This window comes from Ahaetulla prasina, chromosome 2, assembly GCF_028640845.1.
Source record: "Ahaetulla prasina isolate Xishuangbanna chromosome 2, ASM2864084v1, whole genome shotgun sequence".
NCBI classification, from domain to species: domain Eukaryota; kingdom Metazoa; phylum Chordata; class Lepidosauria; order Squamata; family Colubridae; genus Ahaetulla; species Ahaetulla prasina.
This window is the reverse complement of record NC_080540.1, coordinates 164582131-164607040: the sequence shown is the minus strand read 5'-3', so window position 1 is coordinate 164607040 and position 24910 is coordinate 164582131. Positions and strand designations below refer to the sequence as shown.

The window sequence follows — 24910 nt, the reverse complement described above, 5'->3', positions numbered from 1 at the left end:
ATATGCCCTCATATGTATCCTCGCGTGTGTGTGCGTGTATAATGAATTTTGTGGGAGACCTGCTTATAGAAAGAATAATGATTGGCAATTCCTGTCATTGAACAGAAAGTTGGGAAGGCAAAGCAGTTTGGAAATTGTCCAGTGAGAGGACCTAGTAGCTTGTTGTCCGAATTGAATTTCTTGTACAGGATTGCTTAAATGTCTCACTTTGGGCAGGATTTTCTTAAGCCTATTTAGAGTTAAGCCAGCATGATCACAGGACAGGAGTAGTTTAAATACCCTGTTTCCCCCAGAATAAGACCTATCCTGAAAACAAGCCTGAGCATGCTCTTAAGTATGCTGCCAATGTAAGCCCTACCCTCAGAATAAGCCCTACTTAAGTGCCTGTGCAGCTGCCCGCTTGCCCATTCTGTCTGGTTGCTTGCGGTACCGCCGACATGAGGTGAGACAAGGGTGGATGGAGCTGCCCCACGTACCCCACACTGGCTTACCTCAGAGCCCCCACAGCCAGGCCATCCATGCTCCGACAACTGCCTTGTGGTCATGGCATTGGCATGTTGCTTGGCCCTCCTGTTCCATTGAGGCTACGAGCAAGCAGAAGTGGGCCGGCGGCCACATGGTGTTCTGCTGGACAGGGCTGCCAGAGCCGCCACTGCAAAGTAAGGCAGGTGGCAGGGCGTGGGTGGCCTGGCTGTGGGGGCCCTGAGGTAAGTTGGTGCAGGGCACATGAGGCAACTCCACCCCTTGCCTCGTGGCAGCAGCACTGACATACCATGCAGCCTCCTGCCCTACCACGGCCTCCTGTACGTGGGGGAAAAAAATAAGACATCCCCCCCAAAATAAGTCCTAGTGCTTATTTCGGCACCCAAAAGAAAATAAGATTGGGTCTTATTTTCAGGGAAACATGGGTAGTAAGGGCAGATATCCCCTAATTGCTGTTTTAGGCAAAATGTGAGGTACGATGTACAAATGCCAATGGAGTCTAGTGACTTACATAGGAGATGAATATTTTATTTGGCCAAGTGTGATTTGACACACAGGGAAATTTTCTCTGGTATGGAAGCACTCAGTGTATATGCAAAGCAACAGAGAGGATAACAACAACAGCAACACCAGTAAAAGGAGGAAGTAAGGAAGGTAATAAGAAAGATAAATAATAATACTACAGCCATACTATATGGGTTAATATACATAGACATTAGACAGAACTGCAAGAATTAGATGTTCAACAGATTGATGGCATGAGGGAAAAAATCTAGTTGTCTTGGCATACATTGCTCTATAACTGTCCAGAATGAAGGCGTTGAAACAATTTATAACCAGGATGTGCGGGATCTGCAAATATCTCCTCAGCCTTCCTTTTGACCCACGCAGTATATTTGGGTTAGGTTTCTAAATCCAAACCTGAAGCTTTTTGCTTTTTCTAGATTTGAGAAGAGAGTCAAAGTTATAGTATTTGACGGAGTTCCAAATTGGGAAACCTTTTGTGTCCATGTACTTACATGTACAAATATAAAACACAGACACTTAAGGATAAACTAACCTGGATTATGTCACCAAACAAGATAATGTCATGCAATTTGGGTAGAATCGGCGAAGTCCAGCGAGACAAAAGAACATAAGTAATATGGCATCATCCGCTTAGTTAGGCTATGAGAGAATTCTATTGCAGTAGTAACACAAAGTAAAAAGGCTACAGATTGCCTAAAAATTTAAAACAAAGTTGTATTTTCAGATACAATAATAATCACTTTGAAATCTTCCTAGTAATTTTGTATGTTCAGGCTTATAACCATAATTGGGACCAGAATTTCCATCGCTAAGAAAGGCAGTTCTTAAGTGAGTCACACCTGATTTTATGAACTTTTTTTAATACCAAAGTTAAGTGAATCCACATGGTCATTATGTCAACCCAGCATCTCCCCCTGATTCCGCTTATTGGAAGTTGGCTGGGAAAGTGATTGCACGACCCTGCAACCTGCAACTATTGAAAATACCATCCACTTGAATTTTGACCATAGGTTTTGTTGTGTCTCGCCCGCTTTCACCGCAGCCGGGGCCTTCTTATCTGCTTCCGAACGCTGAGGAATGTCCTAGCATGCCTCCCGGCCCCAGCCCTGGCTCCATGCCCAGACAGGCTGAGGAGGAAGAAGTACCTCCAGCCCCTAGCTCTGGCTCCATGCCCAGGCAAACGGAGCAACTAGACCCCTCCCCCTCCCCCACAGCATGTGAGCCTGAGGAAGGTCAATTACCAACAGCTGCAGATTGGAGTGACCCTCGCTTCAGAAGAATTGATAGGTGGTGGCGACAGAAGGAAGGGAGGGGCAGGCCTGGATAAGTGCTGAGTCATGGAGCCACACCCCATGGCCTATATAAAGGATCTGCTTTCTGGCATTCTCTGAGTCAGGCAAAGTCTAAACATATCTTGCTGAAGTCACTTTCTGGTCTCCTGCCTGCCTTGAGAACTTTGCTAGGACTTTGGCAGAGCTGCAGAGGCACGCCTGATTCGGATTTCCCTGACCCGGTCGTCAGCGGAGGAGTGGGACACGACAGGTTTCTGCAATAGTTGTAAGTGTGAGGACTGATCATAAGTAACATTTTTCAGTGCCATTGTAACTTTCAATGGTCACTAAATGAACAGATGTACCGTATATACTCGAGTATAAGCCGAGTTTTTCAGCATGTTTTTTGTGCTGAAAAACGTCCCCTCGGCTTATACTCGAGTATATACGGCTTATGCTCGAGGTTTTTTTTTTTTCTTTTTTTCACATTATACCGGATGGTGCAAACTTGGCGGGCTTTTGCATTAGCGCGGGGAAGCCCTGCCGGTGCAGTGAGAGGGCGGGGCGGGGGAGCCGCCAGCCTTCTCGGCTGAGGGAGGGAGGCTTTCCCTGACCGGTAGCTGCCTCATTTCCCTCCCTCGGCTTATACTCGAGTCCCCAGTTTACCCCAGTTTTTTGGGGTAAAATTGGGGACCTCGGCTTATACTCGGATCGGCTTATATTCGAGTATATACGGTAAGTGGAAGATTACATGTATTCATAAAAACACCACAGTGGGTTTACTCCGTCTTTTACTACTACAATCTGTATCTGAAATTCTTCCATGCCTTTTTCTAGGTTATTGCGGTTAGAATTGTGGGTGTTCTGGAAAATTTCAAATAAAAAGTTTTGAGAAGATTTCCTATGTAAATGAGTATGATTTGAATTAGTATTTTAATCTTGATACCATACACCGCAATGTATTTGAGCAATATTATTGGATGTGATAAAAAAGTAAATCTAGCCCATTTTATGACATTACGTTCAAAGAAACAAAGGGTATTTTTTTTTTTATTTACATTTATATCCCGCCCTTCTCCGAAGACTCAGGGCGACTTACATTTTAACTTGAATGTTTGAAGGCGATAAAATAATATGCAATTGTAATATTATTTAGCTGTTTAAATTTTTTAGACAATCAAAGATGAAAAGATCATATAACCTTGAAGCTACAAAACCTGCCTGAAGTACAAAATTTGGATCATAGAAATTGTTTCAGTTCATCATATTCCTCACTGAAATCAAACCTGGATTCAAGTCTTGTACCTTTTGTCTGAAATACACATTTTGTTCCACAGATATTGTAATCTGTGACTACTGAGGACTCACAGACTTTAATGTTGTTTTAAGTTAACCCCCCCCTTTCTTTTCTTCTATTTCAAAGATATTAAAAATTATTTTAAAATCCTCTTCAACTCAACTGAAAGTTGTCATCCATTTGAGATGGAATGGGAAGGTTTGGATTCCCCATTTCCATTTCAAATACATACCTCAAGATTGGTGTCTCTGTGTGTACTATGTATCTTTTTATTATTATTATTATTAAATTTATATGACACTTCACCAGTTTCTATGACCAGAACTAAGAGTTAAAAGTTCTTTGGGATGTGTATTACATGGCCTGACTCTATTGGAACAAGTAATCAATAGTTATCCTGGGTACTTTGAGAATATTCCAAGCTTTATCTTGATGTGGAATTGACTGGGTTTCTGAGTTCATCTAACATATTGGACTGTTAAATGACCCAGGTAAGTTATTGAATGAACTCTGGAGGCAACCCAGAGAGATGCTTATTCTTTTCCAATTGCATTGTTCTTTTTTTTTTTGAATTGTCTTAGCAGTTCATTTTCTCTTATTTCTTTCTCAGTATCTCTTACCTACTTTTGCAGAAATTTTGGAAGGGCTCCATTGGTCACTGGAACAAATTGCTATGTTCCATTCAAATAGAACATTTTTCTACTCCAAAGCCCTCTAGGTAGAAAGAACGCTTCCACTGAAAATGGCAACAGTTGTCATATGTTCACACTAATCTCCAAATAGGTTATGATTGGTCCAGAAGTCTTCTGCCATATAAATGGAGTGCTGTCTGTGTCCCATTAAATTGTCAACTTGAAAGAATTGGGAAACCATGTCCTTCATTAGGATCCCACCTAATGGTCATATGAGTTCCTAAGAACGATCATTTACATTTAGTTAAAAAAGGAGATAAAAGAAACACAGGCTTGAACATACATGTTGAGAAGTAAAGGTAAAGGTTCCCCTCGCACATGTGTGCTAGTCGTTCCTGACTTTAGGGCGCGGTGCTCATTTCTGTTTCAAAGCCGAAGAGCCAGCGCTGTCCGAAAACATCTCGTGGTCATGTGGCCGGCATGACTAAATGCCAAAGGCGCATGGAAAGTGGTCCTTATTTTTCTACTTGCATTTTTACATGCTTTCTAACTGCTAGGTTGGCAGAAGCTGGGACAAGTAACGGGAGCTCACCCCGTTACACGGAGCTAGCGATTCGAACCACTGAACTGCCGACCTTTCTGATCAAAAAGCTCAGCGTTTAGCCACTGAGCCACCACGTCCCTTATTGAGAAGTAGTAATATTAATTTATATAGAAATGTAGAATATCCCACCATAACTGGAGAAAATAGTGGCCAAATAATCTATGTGTTCCTTGTATCTACTATTTAGGTTGTATTTGAATTTATTAGCTGCCAATCTCCAATGAACTCTAGATGCCATGTACATTGATGGAGCACTTCAAGGTCTTTGCTGGCCTTCTTTTAAATGATTCTTGACCAAAAGACAATTTAGAATAGTCAGAATAGTCCTTAGCAGGCATCTTCAAATGTTGACATGCCCTCTATAAAGTAAGACAGCTCCTCTTTCAGGTGGGTAACTCTATCAGCCCTGGGGAAGAGATTAAGTCTTACTAAGACCTAAAGTCATTTGGCCTTTGCAGCTAGCAAATTTGAGGACAGCAGTTCAATATGTTCATTTGGGTTTTAAAGGCTTTATTCTAAAAAGGGATGTCCTGAAGGGATGAGTATAATGATCTGGAATTTCAAAACATACTTTGATATGTTAAATGGCTTGGAGAAATAGCATAGGGGAAAAAAACTTTGAAAATCCTTCTTTGTCACCACAAGGACTCATGGTCCTGTGGTAGAGTGCTTTTTTCCCATAAGGCAGAAAATTCTGGATTGTTTTGCTATCATCCATTCAAGTATATCAGGTAATATGGGTGCTGATGCTGCTCCATGAATATAATACTAATTGGCAAGATAATTTGGGGGAGAAAATTGCATTATTGGTGAGAAAAAACATACTGGGCCAGAGTGTAGCCTCACTTGGTAAAAGGCAACTTAATAAGGATATGTAGATTATTTTATTCATTGCAGTTTTGGGAAAGGATGCATCATATGTGGGTGTGAGAGTCTGCCTCTGGTTTTCTGGCTCAAGTGCTAAAATGTCTTGGGTGGCCTTGAATGCCATCTGTTGGGATGATGAACATGAAAAAAGACTTAAAATCTTTTATAGCTTCCCAACAAGTCTTTGAGATAGGTCATGGAAAGTGAATAAAATATGGAAACGTTTTATTGTTTGGGAATTGGAACTGAGAGAAAAATGACATAAGATCAACACTTGTAGCTCTCACGTTCTAAAAAATATAGCTCTCAGTTCTTTATTGGAGAGCAAATTATTTCATCCCTGCATTTTATTTCTTACTGACAACATTATCTTCTGACAAAGAGCAGGAGAGGGAAGCATAAGTTGAATCTCTTTGTTTAGCATTACTAGTGAAAACTAGTGAAGACTCTTGCGAGTCCCTTGGACTGCAAGGCGATAAAACCGGTCAGTCCTAGAGGAGATCAACCCTGACTGCTCTTTAGAAGGCCAGAGCCTGAAGATGAAACTGAAATACCTTGGCCACCTAATGAGAAAGAAGGACTCACTGGAGAAGAGCCTAATACTGGGAAAGACTGAGGGCAAAAGAAGAAAGGGACGACAGAGAACGAGGTGGCTGGATGGAGTCACTGAAGCAGTCGGTGTGAGCTTAAATGGACTCCAGAGGATGGTAGAGGACAGGAAGGCCTGGAGGAACATTGTCCATGGGGTCATGATGGGTCGGACAAGACTTCGCAACTAACAACAACAACAAATGAAAACTATACTTAAAAATAAATTTGGCAACAGCTTTTGAAGTGAGAGTAGAATTCCTAAGGAGAAACATAAAGTATTTTTATATTTATTTTTTCAGCATTTAAAAAATGTAATTATGAATCTATTGATGCCTGAAGTATGACTGAGAAAAAAGAAATACCGTATATACTCGAATATAAGCCGATCCGAGTATAAGCCGAGGTCCCCAATTTTACCCCAAAAAACTGGGGTAAACTGGGGACTCGAGTATAAGCCGAGGAAGGGAAATGAGGCAGCTACCGGTCAGGGAAAGCCTCCCTCCCTCAGCCGAGAAGGCTGGCGGCTCCCCCGCCCCGCCCTCTCACTGCACCGGCAGGGCTTCCCCGCGCTAATGCAAAAGCCCGCCAAGTTTGCACCATCCGGTATAATGTGAAAAAAGAAGAAAAACAAACTCGAGTATAAGCCGAGGTCCCCAATTTTACCCCAAAAACTGGGGTAAACTGGGGACTCGAGTATAAGAGGGACGTTTTTCAGCACAAAAAACGTGCTGAAAAACTCGGCTTATACTCGAGTATATACGGTAATTCCTACTAATTGGTGGGAAGTTTTGGAATATGTTACATAAAAGGAGTTTAAAATCTGTTCTTTGGTAACTCTCATAACTAATACATTTTATTTGGTTATTTATTTTAAATGGTATTTATTAGCCCACTGTTTAGTCAGAAGTGTTCCTATGTATTTTTATACAATCAAGGAAAATATTCATAAGTGTACAATCTAAAAGATGTGACACAAAAGAAAAAAAGATAAAGAAAAGGAATGAATAAGGAAGCATAAAACAAGTTCAAGTACCAGTTCTTAAACTTCAGTAGTAATTCTTACAGCTTGGAGTAGTGCTGATGAAACCCAGTTTATTATTTCGTCCCTTCTATTGTGTCTGTATGTACATTGGTGTACGTGTTTTAAGGAGAAAATGTATAGTACAAGAACCATATCAAATGTCTGAGAAATAAACATTTTAATCCCTACTTAAAATTACTCAGCTGTTACCGTCTGATGAATGTTATTGTCCACCTCCGTCTTTCTTCCATGCTGCTGAGTGCTGATTCTCATTCCCATCTAGTGACCTATTGGATTATCCAGTCGTGATATAATATAAAGAGTCTCCTTATTAGTCTTACTTTAGCACAAAATTGGCTGCATGACTACAGACCTTAAATATTTTTCTGTGAGGACTCGGGAACACTTCCATGTGTTTTTGCTTTTGGTAACTTTAATTTGGGGGTAGTAATAATGAGTGTGACACAAATTATGCTCATCCGATAATGAAGAGACTGTTCATTAACCAGATTGGTGTTGTAGTTAAGTCATCATACTAGAAACCAGGAGACTGTGAGTTCTAGTCCTGCCTGAGATACAAAGCCAGCTGGGTGACTTAGGCTGGTCACTTACTCTCAGCCTTAGGAAGGAGGGAATAACAAACCATTTCTGAACTACCTTGTCAAACAAACTGTACGGACTTGTCTAGGCAGTATGAGAATTGAAGGGGGAAAATGGTTTCAGGCCTAAATATATGTGTGTGTGTGTGTGTGTGTGTGTGTGTGTGTGTGTGTGTGTGTGGGCATTTAGGCACTCAGGGCAGTGCAAACTGGGTTTCCCATTGCAAATGGTTTCCTTGCACACAGAAAGAGATGGTAGGTAAACCCCAGAGGCCTTTGAACCTATTTTCTTTGTGTATGGATCAGACTTTATTCTTCTTAATTGCTTTCTATCAATTTTGCTCCCTTTGCATATTGCATTGTTGAAGGGAGAGAGTGATTTTTGGCATGGAAACGGTTAATGGCTAGTGCTGCTGGGCTCAGGAATGTGGCATTGCCAGTGGTGGAGGGGCAACCTCTTTGGGGCAGGTGGTGTTTTTGTTGCTCAAGCTTGTAGGCCTAGTTCCATTTGGGATAAATTGGAGAGTCAGTTCCTTATTTTCTGTGGATTCTAAACTAGCCATACCTATAGTAATTTACCTCCAGAATTCACTTGTGAGCTGGTAGCTTCAAAACAAGATGACTGTCTATATGCAAATGACTCTGTGTGTGTGTGTGTTTGATTATTTCAATAATCTGTTTCATAGCAAAATGCTAGAACTAGTTTGCAAGTATACACATTGTAATATAGACTTCTCAACCTGCTGTCCTCCAGATGTGTTAGTTTACAACTTCCAAAATTTCCTACACACCATAACCATGCAAAATGGGAATTCTGTAAATTACAATTCAGCATCTGGAGACCTGATTACAAATCTGCGCCTATGGTCAATATTTACCGTATATACCACTGTCCTTGGAGAGAATCTCATTTAACATAAACAGTGCTCTCCATGTTCATAAGGAGAAGTTTCCCATCCAGTTACTAAAATTCCCATAAATAAAAATGTTTTATTTTCACTTGTTCAGGAGTCCTATGCTTAGTTTTAACCTTTTAGCTATCATAGGAACAACAACCAAAAATGTTTTAGGGTAGGGTATTCAAGAGGATCAGTGACAATAATATACACACATACAAATTGCTGTAATAGTAAATAGTGACATTTTTTATTAGAGGCCACCACTGCAGGCGAACTCTGCATTCCACTGCCAGGAGTTGATCCTGACCATTTCAAGGTTGACTTAACCTTCCATCCTTCTGAAGTTGATAAAATGAGGACCTAGATTGTGGGGGCAGCAATCTGACACTGCAGATTGCTTAGTGCCATAAAGCATTATGGGGCGGTCTAAGTGCTATTGCTTTTGCTATTTTCTTTTTGCAGATCCACCTAATATTCTGTTATTTGTACCATAGGAAAAAATCCTCAATACTAATAAAAGTTTCCATGTGTATATTATAATTCGCATTTGGGAAATTTTCATTCCTCCTTTCTCCAACATTTAAAGATTATTTACAATTGGTTCCAAGATTGGACAGGGGGAGGAGAAGACAGGGATTTTCCATCTTCTGAAATTGTGAAAATAGTTTCAGGTATTGTTACATATATCCTTGGCAAAACAACTTCTTGCACACAATAAAAAGGCTGTTTTGAAGGCCTGCATTCTTTTATTTTATTTTGGTTGAGTGTATTACAATGAAGCTAGTTATTGTGCTTAATTGACCATGGTTTATTTCTTTATACGATTTGTGAATGCATCAGTGGCTTATTTTTTGAAGCTTCTTTGCTTATGATATCTTCCTGTAAAAAGGAATGGAAAAGAACTATTAAAAATAATCTCTCAGTGTTGCATTTAACTCTTAATAACAAAACACTGTCCATAATCTCATACTTCCTTCCTTTTCCTCACCCTTCACAGGAAGAAAAGAGAAACTAACTTTTCCCCTTTTTAAAAAATATTTTTCTCAAAGATTTTCACAGAAGTTATATGAAATGATATAAGGAAAAAAGAAAAGAAAACCATGAAAAATAGGACAAATATATATAAAAAGATGCAATTCCTGATTTTCTTTTTAACAGTTACAAACTTATTTCTCCTCCTTTCCTCCCCTTAAAGTTACATCATAATTCCATTCTCCTCATATTCAACCTTTTTTAATCAGCAAATCCATAAATCACCAGTGCATTTTTCCCCATTTTCAGCAAAAAGCGCACAGGAGATTTCTAGTCTTTAATAAAAGTGAGAAACTAACTTTTCCAAATGCTACAAATGATAGTGTAAACAATAGCTTGTTCCTGGCTTACCTTTCTGTAGTTGGAGGAAATGGCCAGTTGTGATCTCTCATCTTTACTTATTCTTTGAGCAGCCCATTGTACATCTAGCTGGAATTAAACAATGGGAAACAATATTTAAGTATTGTGTATTTATTTGTCAATTTGTACCCCAGTGCCAACACAAAGACATTGTTAAAATATTAGATCCCTCCTGTCATACATTATGAGTACCATTTGGACTCTGAACTTCGTTAGGCGTTCAAATCAATGCAGTAGTCAATGTGCATAGAAGTTATTATGATAATTGTTATAGTATATAGTATATACAGTATAGGGGACTTAGAATTCTAAGATTTTGAGCAGGAAAAGTTACATACAGTAATTGATCTGATGAGGCAGGAATATTATTTAATAAATAGTATTTAAAAAGGAGGAATATTTTTAGTTCCAGTCCTAAGCAATTGAGATGAAGTATTATAGGAAGCAAGATAAAAAAGAATTGCAAAACAATTGACAAACAGCAACTGCAGTCCAGATAGCTTTGTTTCATAGCTGATCTTCCATTAAAAATAATGTAGCAGCCAGGATAACTTCTTATCGCAGAGTCAGAAAAATAAAGCTCCCAGGCATGACCTCTTTATAACCTGATGACCCAGAAATTATAGTTAAAAAATTTCTGTTGTCCTAATATTATGATTTGAGGAACCTGGCTCAGCTTTTCTGGTTGGCAATATACCGTGGCTCAGTTCTTAAATGGAAACTAACATATGTTTCTAGGGGACAGGCTGGAATCTTTTTAAAAATAATTTTTCTTCTTTTAGCATCCAATTTTTAACAAGAGAGGCTTTTGAGAAGCAAATGGTTACTTTTCCCCTTGAAAATCTTTTGCAAGATCTGTGTTTACAAAAAGGCAGAATGTTATTTATTTTTATTTGTTTTGGAGGGGGAAATGAAATTTAAAAAGGACATAGAGAACTCATTCCATTATGGGCACTGAAGTCTATGGAAAATACAAACAAGGGCAAGCTAGTGCCAGAGGATTTTAATGCCTTGGCCATGACTAGTGACTGCCTTGATAACATTTGTATATTTCTTATAAATGCCTTTTACTGTAACCACTGCCCACTATATGCCAACTCAATCTTTCACACATTCCTGGCATTGTGTTATTTCCTTCTTCTCTAGTGTATTCCATTTCTTTTTAAGATATATAAAAGCGAGAGAATGTTTTTTCCCTGGTTGGAACACTTTGAAAGCCATCAGAGCTAGTAGGGCAGCTTCTGTCCCAATTTAGATCCAATCTCCCACCTCTGTTTTCTTTGCTCACGTCTTGACACAACTTATTTTTTCCTCACCTCTCAGATGCTGACTACTCCAGAGACAGTACTGACAGCAAAGGAAAGTTTAGGAGCTTTTTTTTTTTTTTTTTGAAAAATGGAAGTTAGGAATGTTATGTGCTCAGTGTTCCCTTACTAGTTGTGACTGCCAGAATGCTTTGGAGAAGAGATCAAATTGTAGTTAGGGATCGTTGTTATTATAACTAGAGAAAGTCTCATTTATGCATGTAAGAACCTCACTTTCTTGAAGGTGTAATACAGACATGCAAGCAACTAAAAATTAGGCACAACCAGATTAAATGCTGTTATGTGAATTATTATTCTAAGGTGTTTCAGTTAGTCAATTTGTTGTGGTAATGTAACAGACATTTTTAGGATCAGTCACAGTGTATGGAAAATGGAGAGCAGAGTTGCCACATGCATACCAATTTAATAAAATTTGGGACAACAATTTGGATGTGGAGCAGAAGGAGGAAAGTTGCTATCTCTATTGCTAATCCCTATTAGGCACTGATTGCCTTTGTTGCCAGATCCTGTGGTCACATGACGTCCTTCCAAGGTAATAGGTGATAAAGCCTATGAGATATAATACACTTTAGGACTGCCCTTGAACTGTGTTGGAATAAGGAGAAAAACTATGTTAACAAATAAGAGTGACTTAAATCTGTTTCACACATAGTAGGAGATGGAGGCAATAGCAAGGGTGGAAAAAAGGTGTTGCAAGTGGGATCCAGAGTATCAAATCAAAGGGTTTTCTGCTAGGACAGGACATGAAGTCCAAGACCTGCTGGACAGAAATGATGATGCTCTATTCAGGCACATCTGAAATGGCACAGATTGAGGAAGCCACTTTTATGCTATTAATTATCAAAAGAAAACTGTGAGACCAGCATGTCTGGAGAAGGCCGATACAAAATACTTCAGGGGTGGGGGTTTTTTTGTGTGTGTGTGGAATATATTAAATAAATTCATGTGTAGTAACCCGCTCTGATTGGTAGGATTACGAACTCCGAGTTTAAAGTATGCATTAGCATTTTCTGAAGTCAACTTGACATCTCACCAGGAAAACTGTGGAGCTGTCAAGTCAGGTTTCTCTGGAACTCCCGCCCTCTCACATATTCTACTTAGTTAATTAGGAAAAGAGGTTATCTATGTTTTGGGCATTTGGAACTATTGATACTTGAAGCATAGAGTAGCATGGAAATTTACATTCGTGATGGTGCTGAGAATCTGTGCTACAGATTGTTAGCCAACCCTCTTTCTTTCTTGACTACATCTTCTTCAGAAATTGTGATACAACCAGGAAAATGTGCTTTAAACTAGTGTAGGTTTGTAAAGTAGCTCTTCAGCCACACCATATTTGCAACTTCTTGTAGACTCAAATCACCCGCAGTGCAGCAGGAGAATGAAACTGGGTCATTTTCCCTCCAGGAAGATCTTATCCAAAACAGTTTGAAAGCACTCTGGAGATCTTGTTGGAAGACAGGTTATGGCAAGCAGCCTCTGGGAAGTTTGGCAGCCAGAAATCATGGACAATGCACAGACATGTTAATTTTGGTTACAAGCAGAGGTGTCTATAAAACCGATTCTCAGGGATCTATTTATGACAAGAGCTTTTGCTATACAGAATGCAGCAGAGTTCATTCCTTTTCCTTAGCCTGATAGCCTTTTCAGCTGTACCGGCTAGAAATAATGGGAGGAGTAGCTCAACATCTTGAGGAAAGCTTCCATCCACAGCTTGGGGAAAGTAATATTAGCAGAAGGCATAAATCATGCAGATGCAGGCACTTATGATAAGAAAATACGAAACTTCGTCTCTTAAATTGCCATGGAAGAGAGCTTCAAGAAGCATAAAGATTGCCATGAATCTTGAATATTTTTCTTTGATTTCCTCCCCTTGAATTATAGCTTCTAAGAACCATTCTTTTAATTTAGACATCCCTAAATCCATTGCTGGCTTCTTTCATCCGCAGAGCATGGGATTCTCTGCTGGTATTGCCTTTATCTTCTACCGAATCAGGTTGAACTTCTTTTAAAAAAAATAAAAAATCTTAAGTTTTCTGATTGTGTATCTACCCCAGCAGAAAAGCTAGGGATCCAGGGTTTTTTTTTTGGGGGGGGGGAGGGTTGTGTTTGCTTCCACACTTTTTTCTCCTCCTGTTAAGATGCGGTTGATTATTTGAGTTTTCCTGCAGAACGTGTATGTTGGGAAAAAAACATGAAGGAAATTGATATTTGGTTCATATGAAATAAGAAGAAAGGGGCTGAGAAGGAGGGGCGGAATGAGGGGAGGAATTGGTATTTTACCAAAAAAATAAAGGCTATTAGATGTGTTAGTGCAGGATGTCATTTTGAGGTTACTGTGAAACCAATGCCAGAGTTCAGGCTGCTGCCCTGCTTAGCCTGAACCTGGCCTCTTGATTTCTCTCTTCTTTTGAAATAACTGTAAGCTCTTCACAGAGAGAGACTGGCTGTCTCCTTGTGCGAGTGTGAGGTTGTGCTACGGAGAACACAGTAACACAAAAAGTCTTTGACTGAGATGGCTCCACGCGGCTCTGAGCTATTATATCAGCTGTTCCCTATGTATTTTTAACATATTCTTTAATCTTTTAAACATAACTGATTTCTTAGAAACGTGCCCCCCCGCCTTCTCTACCGAGATACGTGCTTCTTTGTCTATAAGGGCTAGGAAGAATTCAGGAACCTGGTGAATATATGGATTTCAGCGCCTCCGAGAGGGATCTATCCCCCCCTACACCCCACAAAAAAGAAGGAACCCCCTTAGAGTGACCGCCGGGTGACCCTCACATTCCCATCCACGATTGGGGCTGTTAAAAAGGCTGGGCTCCCGCTAACGGCAAGGGAGTCCAATGCATGCCTGGAATTAAGCTGAACTCTGTACGGAGGTCTGAGGCAGGCAAAGAAGAGGTTTTCTTGAACGTTGCTGCCATTGGAAAACATTGCCCTTCCGTAACCCCCTTTTCTCTCCGCTGCCCCCCCCCACTTTTTCACTGCGCCCAGGAGGCAACTGCGCCCCAAGCTTGCTGGCAGGAGGAGTTAGCGCTGTTTTTCTTTCAGTGGGTTTCTTTTCCCGGTTTCCGTGCGCTTGGACACCTCAGCCTGACGGCGCGTTTATTTTTGGAACGCGAGCTTCCAGAGAGGCCCTCACATATGGAAAAGTTTACGGAAATGAAGCCTTTAAGTTAGCTTGCTCGCTTGAAATCTCGTGGCTTTTTAGCTGCTCAGGGCACTTGGCAGGACCCACGGCAGCAGGGACGGGCGGGGGGCGCGGGGGTGGTGGTGGAGGAGGCGGGCGGTGCGGAGTCTCAACCCGACCCTTTGCAGTTTGTTTGTTTTTTAAAGGGGCCAAGCGCAAAGCGGTGCCCCTCCCGCCCTCCCCATCCTCGTGGGCAGATTTGGCCGGGGCAGCGAAAGAGCTCGAGCCAGAAATGAACCTGAGAGTGATTGGCGAGGAGAGGCGGGGTTCTTGGCTACATGACAGAATATGAGCGGGTGGGGGGACCCTGCCGCGAGGAAAGCCCACGGCGCCGAAGTTACACGGCGGCAAAAGTATTTCCACCCACACCGCTCCAAGGCAATACAGGAGAGGAAGATGGTTGAGGCAACGTTATGTCTTGCCTCTGGTACCGCGCTTGCATAGAAGCCCCCCTCGAATTGGCCCCACTCTTGGGTGGAACGCCATCCATTTGGGAGAAGAAAAATGAAAGACGGGACTGGCGGGAGGGAAGAGGATGCAAAAGACAGAGCCGGGGCACGAAGGCTCGGAGCAGAGGGGAGAGGAGGTGCGCGAGCGCGCCCGTCTGTGTGTGTGTGTGTGCGCGGGCGCAAACCCAATTCAGAGGCCGGGAGTATAAGAAAAAGGGTGGAGGGAGGAGGAGGGGGGAAAAGGTGAAGAGTGAGTGATGGGCTGGGGTGGTGGTGGCGGTGGCGGCAGGGGGTAGGTCGGAAAAGCAGCGCCTCCTCGGAGTCGGCGGGAAAAGGCGCTGCCTGGGCTGTTGTGAATTAGGCCTGTGGTGTTGGGTTCCATGTGGAAGATGTGAGCTCACATTCTACCCCCAGGGTGGTACAGCCCCAGCCAAGGGCTGGCAGCAAGAACATAAGCTTCATTTATCTGGGAACCTGAAATGACTCTTGATTTAAATCATATGGTAAAAAGCACCCAAAGAAGAAGAAAGAACAACATCAGCAAAAAAACACACACACACACAAAAAAAAACCCCAACCCTCGCCTGATTTTGGAAATGGTTCAAGAGGGAAAACACACACACACACAGAGAGAGAGAGAGAGAGAGAGAGATGGGAGGGGGAGGGGGAGAGAGGAGGGAGGGAGGGAGAGAGGAGGGAGTTAGACAGGAGCGGGGGAGGGAGGGAGAGAAAGTGGGGAGGAGGGAGGAGGGAGGGAGAGAAGGGGAGAGGAGAGGGGAGAGAGGAGAGGAGGAGGGAGGGAGAGGAGGAGGAGGGAGAGAGGGGAGGAGGGAGAGGAGAGAAGGGAGGAGGAGAGAGAGGGAGGGAGGAGGAGAGAGGAGGAGGGAGAGAGGAGAGGAGAGGGAGGAGGAGAGAAAGTGGGGAGGAGGGAGGAGGGAGAGAGAGAGGAGTGGGGGAGGGAGGGAGAGAAAGAGAGGGGGAGGAGTGGGAGAGAAGGGCTAGTTTCTCTGCTTTCTGCTGCAGAATGTGGCAGCAAACAGACCCCATCGGTTCAATTCCACATCTTTTCAATTCCACATCACCAACAATTGCATCTGTGGATTGGGGCTAAATCTGAGAATGTGTCTGGCTCCAAATGTATGAAAAGAGACATTATGTCGTCTTGGGAAGGAGGAATTTTAAAACAAAGAACTCATATTGCCAGTATATAAATCTGGTCACTGAGGGGATCTCTATTTTGGTGGGGTGGTATTAAAACCAAAGAAAACAACTGGAATATGTCTATGCTGATCTCCATTTGAAGGAGAGAGTTTTTTTATTACCTTGCACCTCAGGGAGGGGGTGAGTGGTAGAGGAGATTCTTTTTCTGGAGGAAAAATCTTCAAATTGACTTGTATTTAATGAAAAAAAATATATTATATAGTTATTTGCTCCCTTGATGCCAAAGGCACCGCAGGATAGTTTTTGCATGATCTTTTTCTAGCAGACAATTCTGATCTTGAAAAACAGGAAGCAGTGAGTGCCCTCGTTCATGTGCTGAGTGCTTTCGCCTTATCACAGAACAATCTTAACCAGTTTCACAAACGTCTTGGACTTGGGACTGAATTCTAAAAACCAGGCCGAGGGAGGTTGGGGGTGGGCAGGATGGACAAGCTTCAGCACCAACAATTCTTATTTTGGAAATTTATTTATTTATTTTGTCACAACAGTATATAAGCATAAGCATGAAAATAACTATATAATATATAAGCATATATATAAGCATACGTAATAACTATATTAATTGGATATAATGGAAACAATAGGACAGGAACGGTAGGCACATTTGTGCTCTTATGCACACTCCTTACAGACCTCTTAGGAACGGGGTGAGGTCAATAGTAGACAGTTTTTGGTTAAAGCTTTGGGGATTTTGAGAAGAGACCACAGAGTCAGGTAGTATGTTCCAAGTATTAATAACTCTGTTGCAGAAGTCATATTTTCTGCAGTCAAGATTGAAGCGGTTAATATTAAGTTTATTGTTTGCTCTTGTATTGTGATTGAAGCTGAAGTAGTCTTTAACGGGAAGGACATTGCAATAATGATTCTATGAGTTAAATACAGGTCCTGTCGAAGGCGGTGGAGTTCTAAGTTTTCTAAATCCAAGATTTCAAGTCTGGTGGCATAAGGTATTTTGTTGTATTCAGAGGAGTGGAGAACTCTTCTTGTAAAATATTTCTGGACACGTTCAATTGTACTGATGTCTGAAATGTGGTATGGGTTCCAGACAGGCAAGCTGTATTCAAGAATTGGTCTAGCAAATGTTTTATAAACTCTGGTTAGTAGTGTAGTGTTTCTGGAGATTTATTAATTACTTTTTATTTATTAATCACAGTTTATGTGTACCTAGCTTCTTTCCCTTTTTAAAAACTATTTTTTTTAAAAAAAACCTGAACTTTTGCGTATGGCCTTAAGAGCATTAAACCAATAAAACTTGGAGTGGGGATAAGTAGCATCAAGAGTTTATTCTACTAAAATTCATTGTGTGTCACACTGTTGGTTACAAATAAGTAGCAAGAGAGATCCCCCCCCAATACCTCTTGGTAATACTAGAATAGAATAGAATAGAATAGAATAGAATAGAATAGAATAGAATAGAATAGAATAGAATAGAATAGAATTCTTTATTGGCCAAATGTGATTGGACACACAAGGAATTTGTCTTGGTACATACGCTCTCAGTGTACATAAAAGAAAAGACACGTTCATCAAGAATCATAAGGTACAACACTTAATGAGAGTCATAGGGAAGAAATAAGCAATCAGGAAATAATATCAATCTAAATCGTAAGGATACAAGCAACAAAGTTACAGTCATACAGTCATAAGTGGAAGGAGATGGGTGATGGGAACGATGAGAAGACTAATAGTAGTGCAGATTTAGTAAATAGTTTGACACTGTTGAGGGAATTATTTGTTTAGCAGAGTGATGGAAAAAACTGTTCTTGTGTCTAGTTGTTCTGGTGTGCAGTGCTCTGTAGTGTCATTTTGAGGGTAGGAGTTGAAACAGTTTATGTCCAGGATGTGAGGTGCTTTTAAAAAAAATGATCTACCAGAGATCAGGGTGTTTTGAATACATTTATTTATTTATTTATTTATTTTGTCACAACAATATACATAAGCATCACACAAAAAGATTATATAGTATATAAACATATATATGAAGAAATATAAGGAGGTATAAGCATATATATATATAAGAAGAAAAAAGAAAAACAATAGGACAGGAACGGTAGGGACGTTTGTGCTCTTATGCACGCCCCTTATGGTCCTCTTAGGAATGAGGTGAGGTCAATAGTAGAAAGTTTTTGGTTAAAGCTTTTGGGATTATGGGAAGAGACCACAGAATCAAGTAAAGTGTTCCAAGCACTGATGATTCTGCGGTTAACATTAAGTTTAAATCTATTGGTTGCTCTTGTATTGTTGCAATTAAAGCTGAAGTAGTCTTTAACAGGAAGGACATTACAATAGATGATTCTATGAGTTAAACTTAGGCCTTGTCGAAGGCGACGGAGTTCTAAGTTTTCTAAGCCTAGGATTTTAAGTCTGGTGGGATAAGGTATTTTGTTGTATTCAGAGGAGTGAAGAACTCTTCTTGTAAAATATTTCTGGACACGTTCAATTGTATTGATGTCAGAAATGTGGTGAGGGTTCCAGACAGGCGAGCTGTATTCTAGAATTGGTCTAGCAAATGTTTTATATGCTCTGGTTAGTAGTGTAGTGTTTTTGTTTTTTACATATTCCTAGAGCCTTTTTATATATACCTATTAAGAACCAGTGTGGTAATTTCTTACCATAACGTGTAACTTTTCCTAAGTAAGGCATGGCATAACCAACCTGCTCCCCAAAAGCCCTGGAAAAGAAAACTTTCTTAGTCCTGCCGCTGTGTAGTTCATGTCTGTGAAGATCACCATTTCACTCACTGAAATGCATTAAGTCCTTGACTCTCTCCAAATGTGAAATATGCCCTATTCCTCAGCGACAGAATAGAATCCATTCCTGCTACCAACCTTTCTAGTTTTTCTAGGCATATAATGCCTATTCCTTTCTTTTGCCTTGGTAGACACTCTTCTAATTGGTCTGTTCTCAAAATCTCTTGGGAAGGGACTTTCGGAAACCTTCAAAACCCCTGGAGCTATTCATGTCTAAGGAGGAAAGAACCCCCCCCCCAATTTTCACATCAAAAGCATTGGATTCTACTTGAAAGTCCAGTCAGATACAGTGATCTGCATATTGCAGTTTTATTCAGCCTGTGAAGAAGAAAAAATGCTTTAAGCGGAACACACCTGCTTAGCAGAACTGTGTACAAGTAGTCCTTGACTTAAAACAGTTCCTTTAGTGACCATTCAAAGTTACAACAGCACTGGAAAAAGTAACTTTTTTGTTACTTTTTAACAAAAAGTGGTCATGTGAAAAACAAGTAACATGTTTTTCACATGACCACTGCAGCATAAAATGAATTTATGCACATTTTTCACACTCACAACTGTGGTAGCATCCCCAAGGTCACATGATCAAAATTCAGAGGCTTGGCAACTGGCTCTTATTTATGACAATTGCAGTGTCCCAGGGTTATTTGATCATCTTTTGCGACCTTCTGAAAAGCAAAATCAATGGAGAAGCCAGATTCACTTAACAACCATGTCACTAATTTAACATTGATTCACTTAACAACTGTGACAGGAAAGGTTTTAAAATAGAGCAAAACTCATATAATGTCTCGCTTAGCAACAGAAATTTTGGGCTCAATTGTCGTAAGTCGAGAGGACTATCTGTAAAGTGAAAAAGCTCTTAGCAGGATAGTCGATTCGCCTTCCTGTGTGTCTGTCGATCACTTTGGCAGATAGACTCAAAAGTATTTTAAGTGGTGTGTGTAAGAAAATCACTATAAAATAGATAATAGTGTCATTGCTTTTCATTATTTAGAATATCTTCATATTACAGTAGGCAGGCAGAGGAGATCAGGAGTGTTTAAGCAATAGCCAGCTCAGACACACACACCACACACAAACACAAACACACACCATCTTCCTAATCCTGCTGCTTACACCAATTTCCCCGCCTCTCTGAAATTCTCAGGATATTCCCATCATCTTCCCACTATTCTCAAGCGTGGCCAGGCCATCTCTGATCTCCACTGGAACTTCTAATCTTCCTGCCAAACCACTTTCCATCACAAACAAACCAGTTCCTGCAAACTTAAATAAACTGGCAAGATAACACCTCTAGGAAAATCACAGTATAGCCTAGGTTTTATGAAAGAGAGGATCACATGAGTATCCATGAGTTAGATTCTCTAAACTACGGGTGGTGAATGATGGCCCTTTTATGACCGATGGTCTTCAACTCCCAGAATTCCTGAGCCTGGCTTGATGGCTCAGGAATTCTGGGAGTTGAAGTCCATGAGTGATAAAGGGGCCATCATTCACCACCTATGCTCTAAAAGATGGTCTGTTTCAGGGGTGAAATGTAAAATTTGTTACTACCAGTTCTGTGGGCATGGCTTGGGGGGGAGTAATGTGACTGGGTGGGCGTGGCCAACTTCTTTTTTTTTTTACTTTTAAAAGCATTTTTTTTACAACCTCTTCGGCCAAAGAGGTTTTAAAAGCCTCTGACAATCCCAGCTGAGCTGTGCGATCATCAGAGGCTTTTTTTTTTACTTTTAAAAGCATTCTTTTGGCCAAAGAAAAAATGCTTTTAAAAGTAAAAAAAACCAAACACCTCTGATGATCCCGTGGCTCAGCTGGGCATGGGGGGGGCAGGGATGTTTGCTACCAGTTCTCCGAACCACCTGCCACCATCGCTACCGGATCTGGTGATCCGGTCCGAACCGGGAGCATTTCACCCCTGGTCTGTTCAGTTTCAATAACAAGGGCTAGGTTTTGCCTTCATCTTACAGAATACTACAAAGTATAGTGTTGTCCCAAAGGTACTTTTCCAAAAGGCAACTGAACTTGTTTTGTTTTTTTCCTTTGAAAACATATATAAATCCTTCCATTCCCCATCAGTCAGTTAGAACTGAAGAAGTTTCTTGGACGAGAAGTGAAACGTTTTCAAAGAAAAAACTAAGAAGGTCCAGTTGCCTCTTGGAAAACCGCCTTTGGAATATTCGCTTTTGTGTATTAAAATGTGTGGAGAAAAGTTTGATTGAGGTGAATTCTCTATGGTAGACCCATGGTTTTCATAGTCAAAGTTCAAGAGTCGATCTCTACTATGCACTAGAAAAGTTTCTGTATGAAAATCTGCAAAACTTTTTCAAAATAGACCAGCCTTTTGCAACCTGGTTCCCTTCAAATGTTGTTAATTACAACAATTATCCTCCTCAACCAGTATGAATAATATCTTGGGGAGTTACAGCCTTCCCAAGATACACCGAGATGGGGGTCGGGAAGGCTGGGTAGACAGTATTTAGAAATATTGATTTCCTGAGGGAGGAGAGCTGGTGGAAAAGAGACTTTTAGTTTCTTGCGGCCAACAAAACAAAATAGTTTTGTTGGCCGCATTCTGTTTTCGTTTTGTTCTGTAGCTCAGTGGGTGCCCCTGAGAAATGTGTTTTCTCCTTTTGACTAATTTCTCCTTGCTCTATGAAGCCCTACCATGAAAAGCAGGGGCTGCCAGACTGTCACCTTTCTCTGCTTATTTCTTATATTTCCACAATAAAACACTTCCCCCCACTCCCTATTTCTTCTCTGCCCCCTGCTTTCTAGCAGTTAAGAATGAGATGTAGGCACCTGTCTGATACACATTTATTCGTTTATTAAATTTGTGTGCCTCCCAATGATTCTGGGTGGCTCATAAGTAAAAAAATAAAAAAAAATAAAATAAAACAAAAACTAAGAATAAAAGAGGGCGGCAATGGCAAAAAGGCTAAAATAGAATAGAATAGATTTTTTTTATTGGCCAAGTGTGATTGGATACCCAAGGAATTTGACTTGGACCATATGCTCTCAGTGTACATAAAATAAAAGATACCGTCATCAAGAATTCTAAGGTACAACACTTAATGATAGTCAAAGGGTACAAATAAGCAATCAGGAAACAATCAATATCAATATAAATCATAAGAATACAAGCAACGAAGTTACAGTTATAAGTGGAAGGAGAAACCCAGACAGGTTGGGATGAGGGTAGGGATGAGTTTGTTCTCTACCTCATGGTTGGTTAGTTTGCTTGTTTTTTGCAAGTGTTTCCCAGCTTCCATCTCGTCCTGGGATTATCCTGGATGGCAATGGTGGAATTCAATTTTTTTTGCTACCGGTTCAGTGGCCGTGGCTTGGTGGGCGTGAGTGTTGCTGGGTGGGCGTGGCAGGGGAAAGGTACTACAAAATCTCCATTCCCACCCCACTCCTGGGAGAAGGATATTGCAAAATCTCTATTCCCACCCCACTCTAGGGCCAGTCAGAGGTGGTATTTGCCGGTTCTCCGAACTACTCAAAATTTCCGCTACCGGTTCTCCAGAACCTGTCAGAACCTGCTGAATAGCACCCGTGCTGGATGGCAATGGAGAAACAAGAGTGCTGGGAGTGGACTGCTTTCTCTACAGTTGAATACTACTAACATCAATTCATTCCGTTGCAGGACTGCATCCGAAGAAGACAGGAGAGGAATGGCCTACTCCCTTTGAACGGCGTACTTGCAAAGGCCACAATCATGGGACCATCTGCCTGGAGCACTGTCAGCACCAACCAGCTTTCTTAAGAGGAATTTTTCATTTTCTCACGCATTGACTTTCCAATTTTCAGTCATGGCTGTAAACAAGGAGAGAGGCTGCTCAGGCGGGGCTCCTCTGGCTCATGTAAATGGCTTCCCCCCTGCTGTATACCCCTTCCCTTTCCCTAACCCACATTTCGAGGTGCTGACCAACGGAGGTTACTTCCGGAGCTACCCTACCGACCTGCCGAAGGAAATGGCATCACTCTGTAAGTCCCTCGAAAGGAAGCGGTGACAGGGGCAAGTTGGCACGGGGCTGGGTGCAGTTGGGGTGTTGGTTCCACACCCTAAGAACTATCAGGACTCAAAACCTTGTCCAGCACTGTGGGCAAATTTGGTTTGAGTGCTGTCCAAGTGGGATGTAGTGCAACGGGAGAGATGTTGCTGGGTATGGATTTATGTCTGCTTTTAAGTTGTTTCTCTCCACGATACCAGTCATAGCAAACAACTAAGCTTTAAACTGCATAGGCTAAAAGTTTGTGAGTAGCAGTAGACTGGCTTAAACACTGTAATGAATGAATGCCTTGGACATCTTCTCATACACTGGCACTTATTTTGGATTACAACACTGATCATCTGCAGCCAGCACATTTCATTTTGCTGGGATGATGGGAATTGTAATTCAGGGCATTTGTAGATCATAAAGAGAGGGACGATAACTGTAAATCAATATTTTGAGCCAGGAACTTGGTTCAGCCCACTCGCTTTCTCAAGTTGTTTCTCACGTGTGACTATGCTGGTGCTATTACATTTCACCTTTGTCTTGTTCAGAAGGTTTGGATTCAGTACTTCAGAATCTAAAAGAGTGACTCCTACAAGTATAGGAAAATCACTGAGCTGATTTGGGGGAGATTTCCACAGGAAGTGTGACTCTTAGAAATAACATGATGCAATACCAGGAATTTCTTATTCTGGAAAATCTTTAGTTAAGCAAAGGAAGATGATAAGCCTGAGATTTGAATATATTAGCTGCATTACCAACCAGGATTTCAGTTTTTGTCTTAACAGCAGATTCACAAAATCTAATTGCAAATTGATGGCTTTCTGTTCCACACATTGCTATACACTCTGAATGATCTTCAAATTCTTCAGTAATCAACCTGTTGCCAAAGCAATTGGGGAGAAGAATAGAAACACAAATTCATTTGATTTAGTTGAATCGCTCTATCGCTCTGTATAGTTCAGGTGTTGTGTGGCAACAATACTGACTCCAAATTGTAGAATTGTGGAAGCTTATATATCTTGGGATCCTGTATTGTTCATGAACATATTGCTTGATGCTTGCAAGGTGCGTTCAAGTAAAGAAGTCTAAAAAGGAAGAGAAAAGAACGTTTCAGCTGCCCCTTCGTTTCTAGGATTCTTCTGAGTCCCATATAAAGGTAGTCCTCAACTTATGACCATAATTGAGCCCAACATTTACGTTGTTGAGACATTTGTTAAGTGAGTTTACTCCATTTTACGACTTTTCTAATTTGTTAAGTGAACCAATACAATTCTTAAATTAGTAACATGGTTGTTAAGTGAATCGGGCTTCCCCAATTGACTTTGCTGGTCAGAAGGTCGCAAAAGAGAATCACATGACTCCGGGACATTGCAGCTGTCATAAATGTGAGGCGGTTATCAAGCATCCTTCACATGACCCTGGGGGATGCTGCAATGATCATAAGGGTGAAAAATGGTTGTCAGTCACTGTTTTCAGTGCCGTTGTAACTTTGAATGGTCACTGAATGAACTGTTGTAAGTCGAGGACTTACCTGTAGTGTTCATGGGGACTCTTAAAAAGCAAATGATGTGGTGGAAGCTTAGCATTTTGTACAGAAGCATGCCTGTCTCCTCAGAAAAAGTAAAAGATAGCTATGGATAGTATGAAACCACCTGGAGGACTGGAGAGAACCATTTGTAAAACACGGAAGCTTTCACCATCACTGTGAATAAGCCAGACTGATGACAACGTGCTTCTCAAAACTCCACATATGCCCACCAGCTCCCAAAGTTTGTCTGGCTCCAGGAATG

The 24910-nt window shown here is 41.1% G+C and overlaps 1 protein-coding gene across 3 annotated transcripts in view; it reads left to right on the top strand.

Annotated features, from left to right (window-relative positions):
• Positions 1-24910, top strand: part of RARG (retinoic acid receptor gamma) — a 182514-nt gene that overhangs the window by 53171 nt on the left and 104433 nt on the right. For all 3 annotated transcript variants that reach the window (XM_058173450.1, XM_058173453.1, XM_058173451.1), the window contains exon 2: positions 22766-23106. In XM_058173450.1, coding sequence (XP_058029433.1) covers positions 22932-23106 — 175 coding nt within the window. In that variant the 5' untranslated portion in view covers positions 22766-22931. The remainder of the gene's footprint in view (positions 1-22765; positions 23107-24910) is intronic.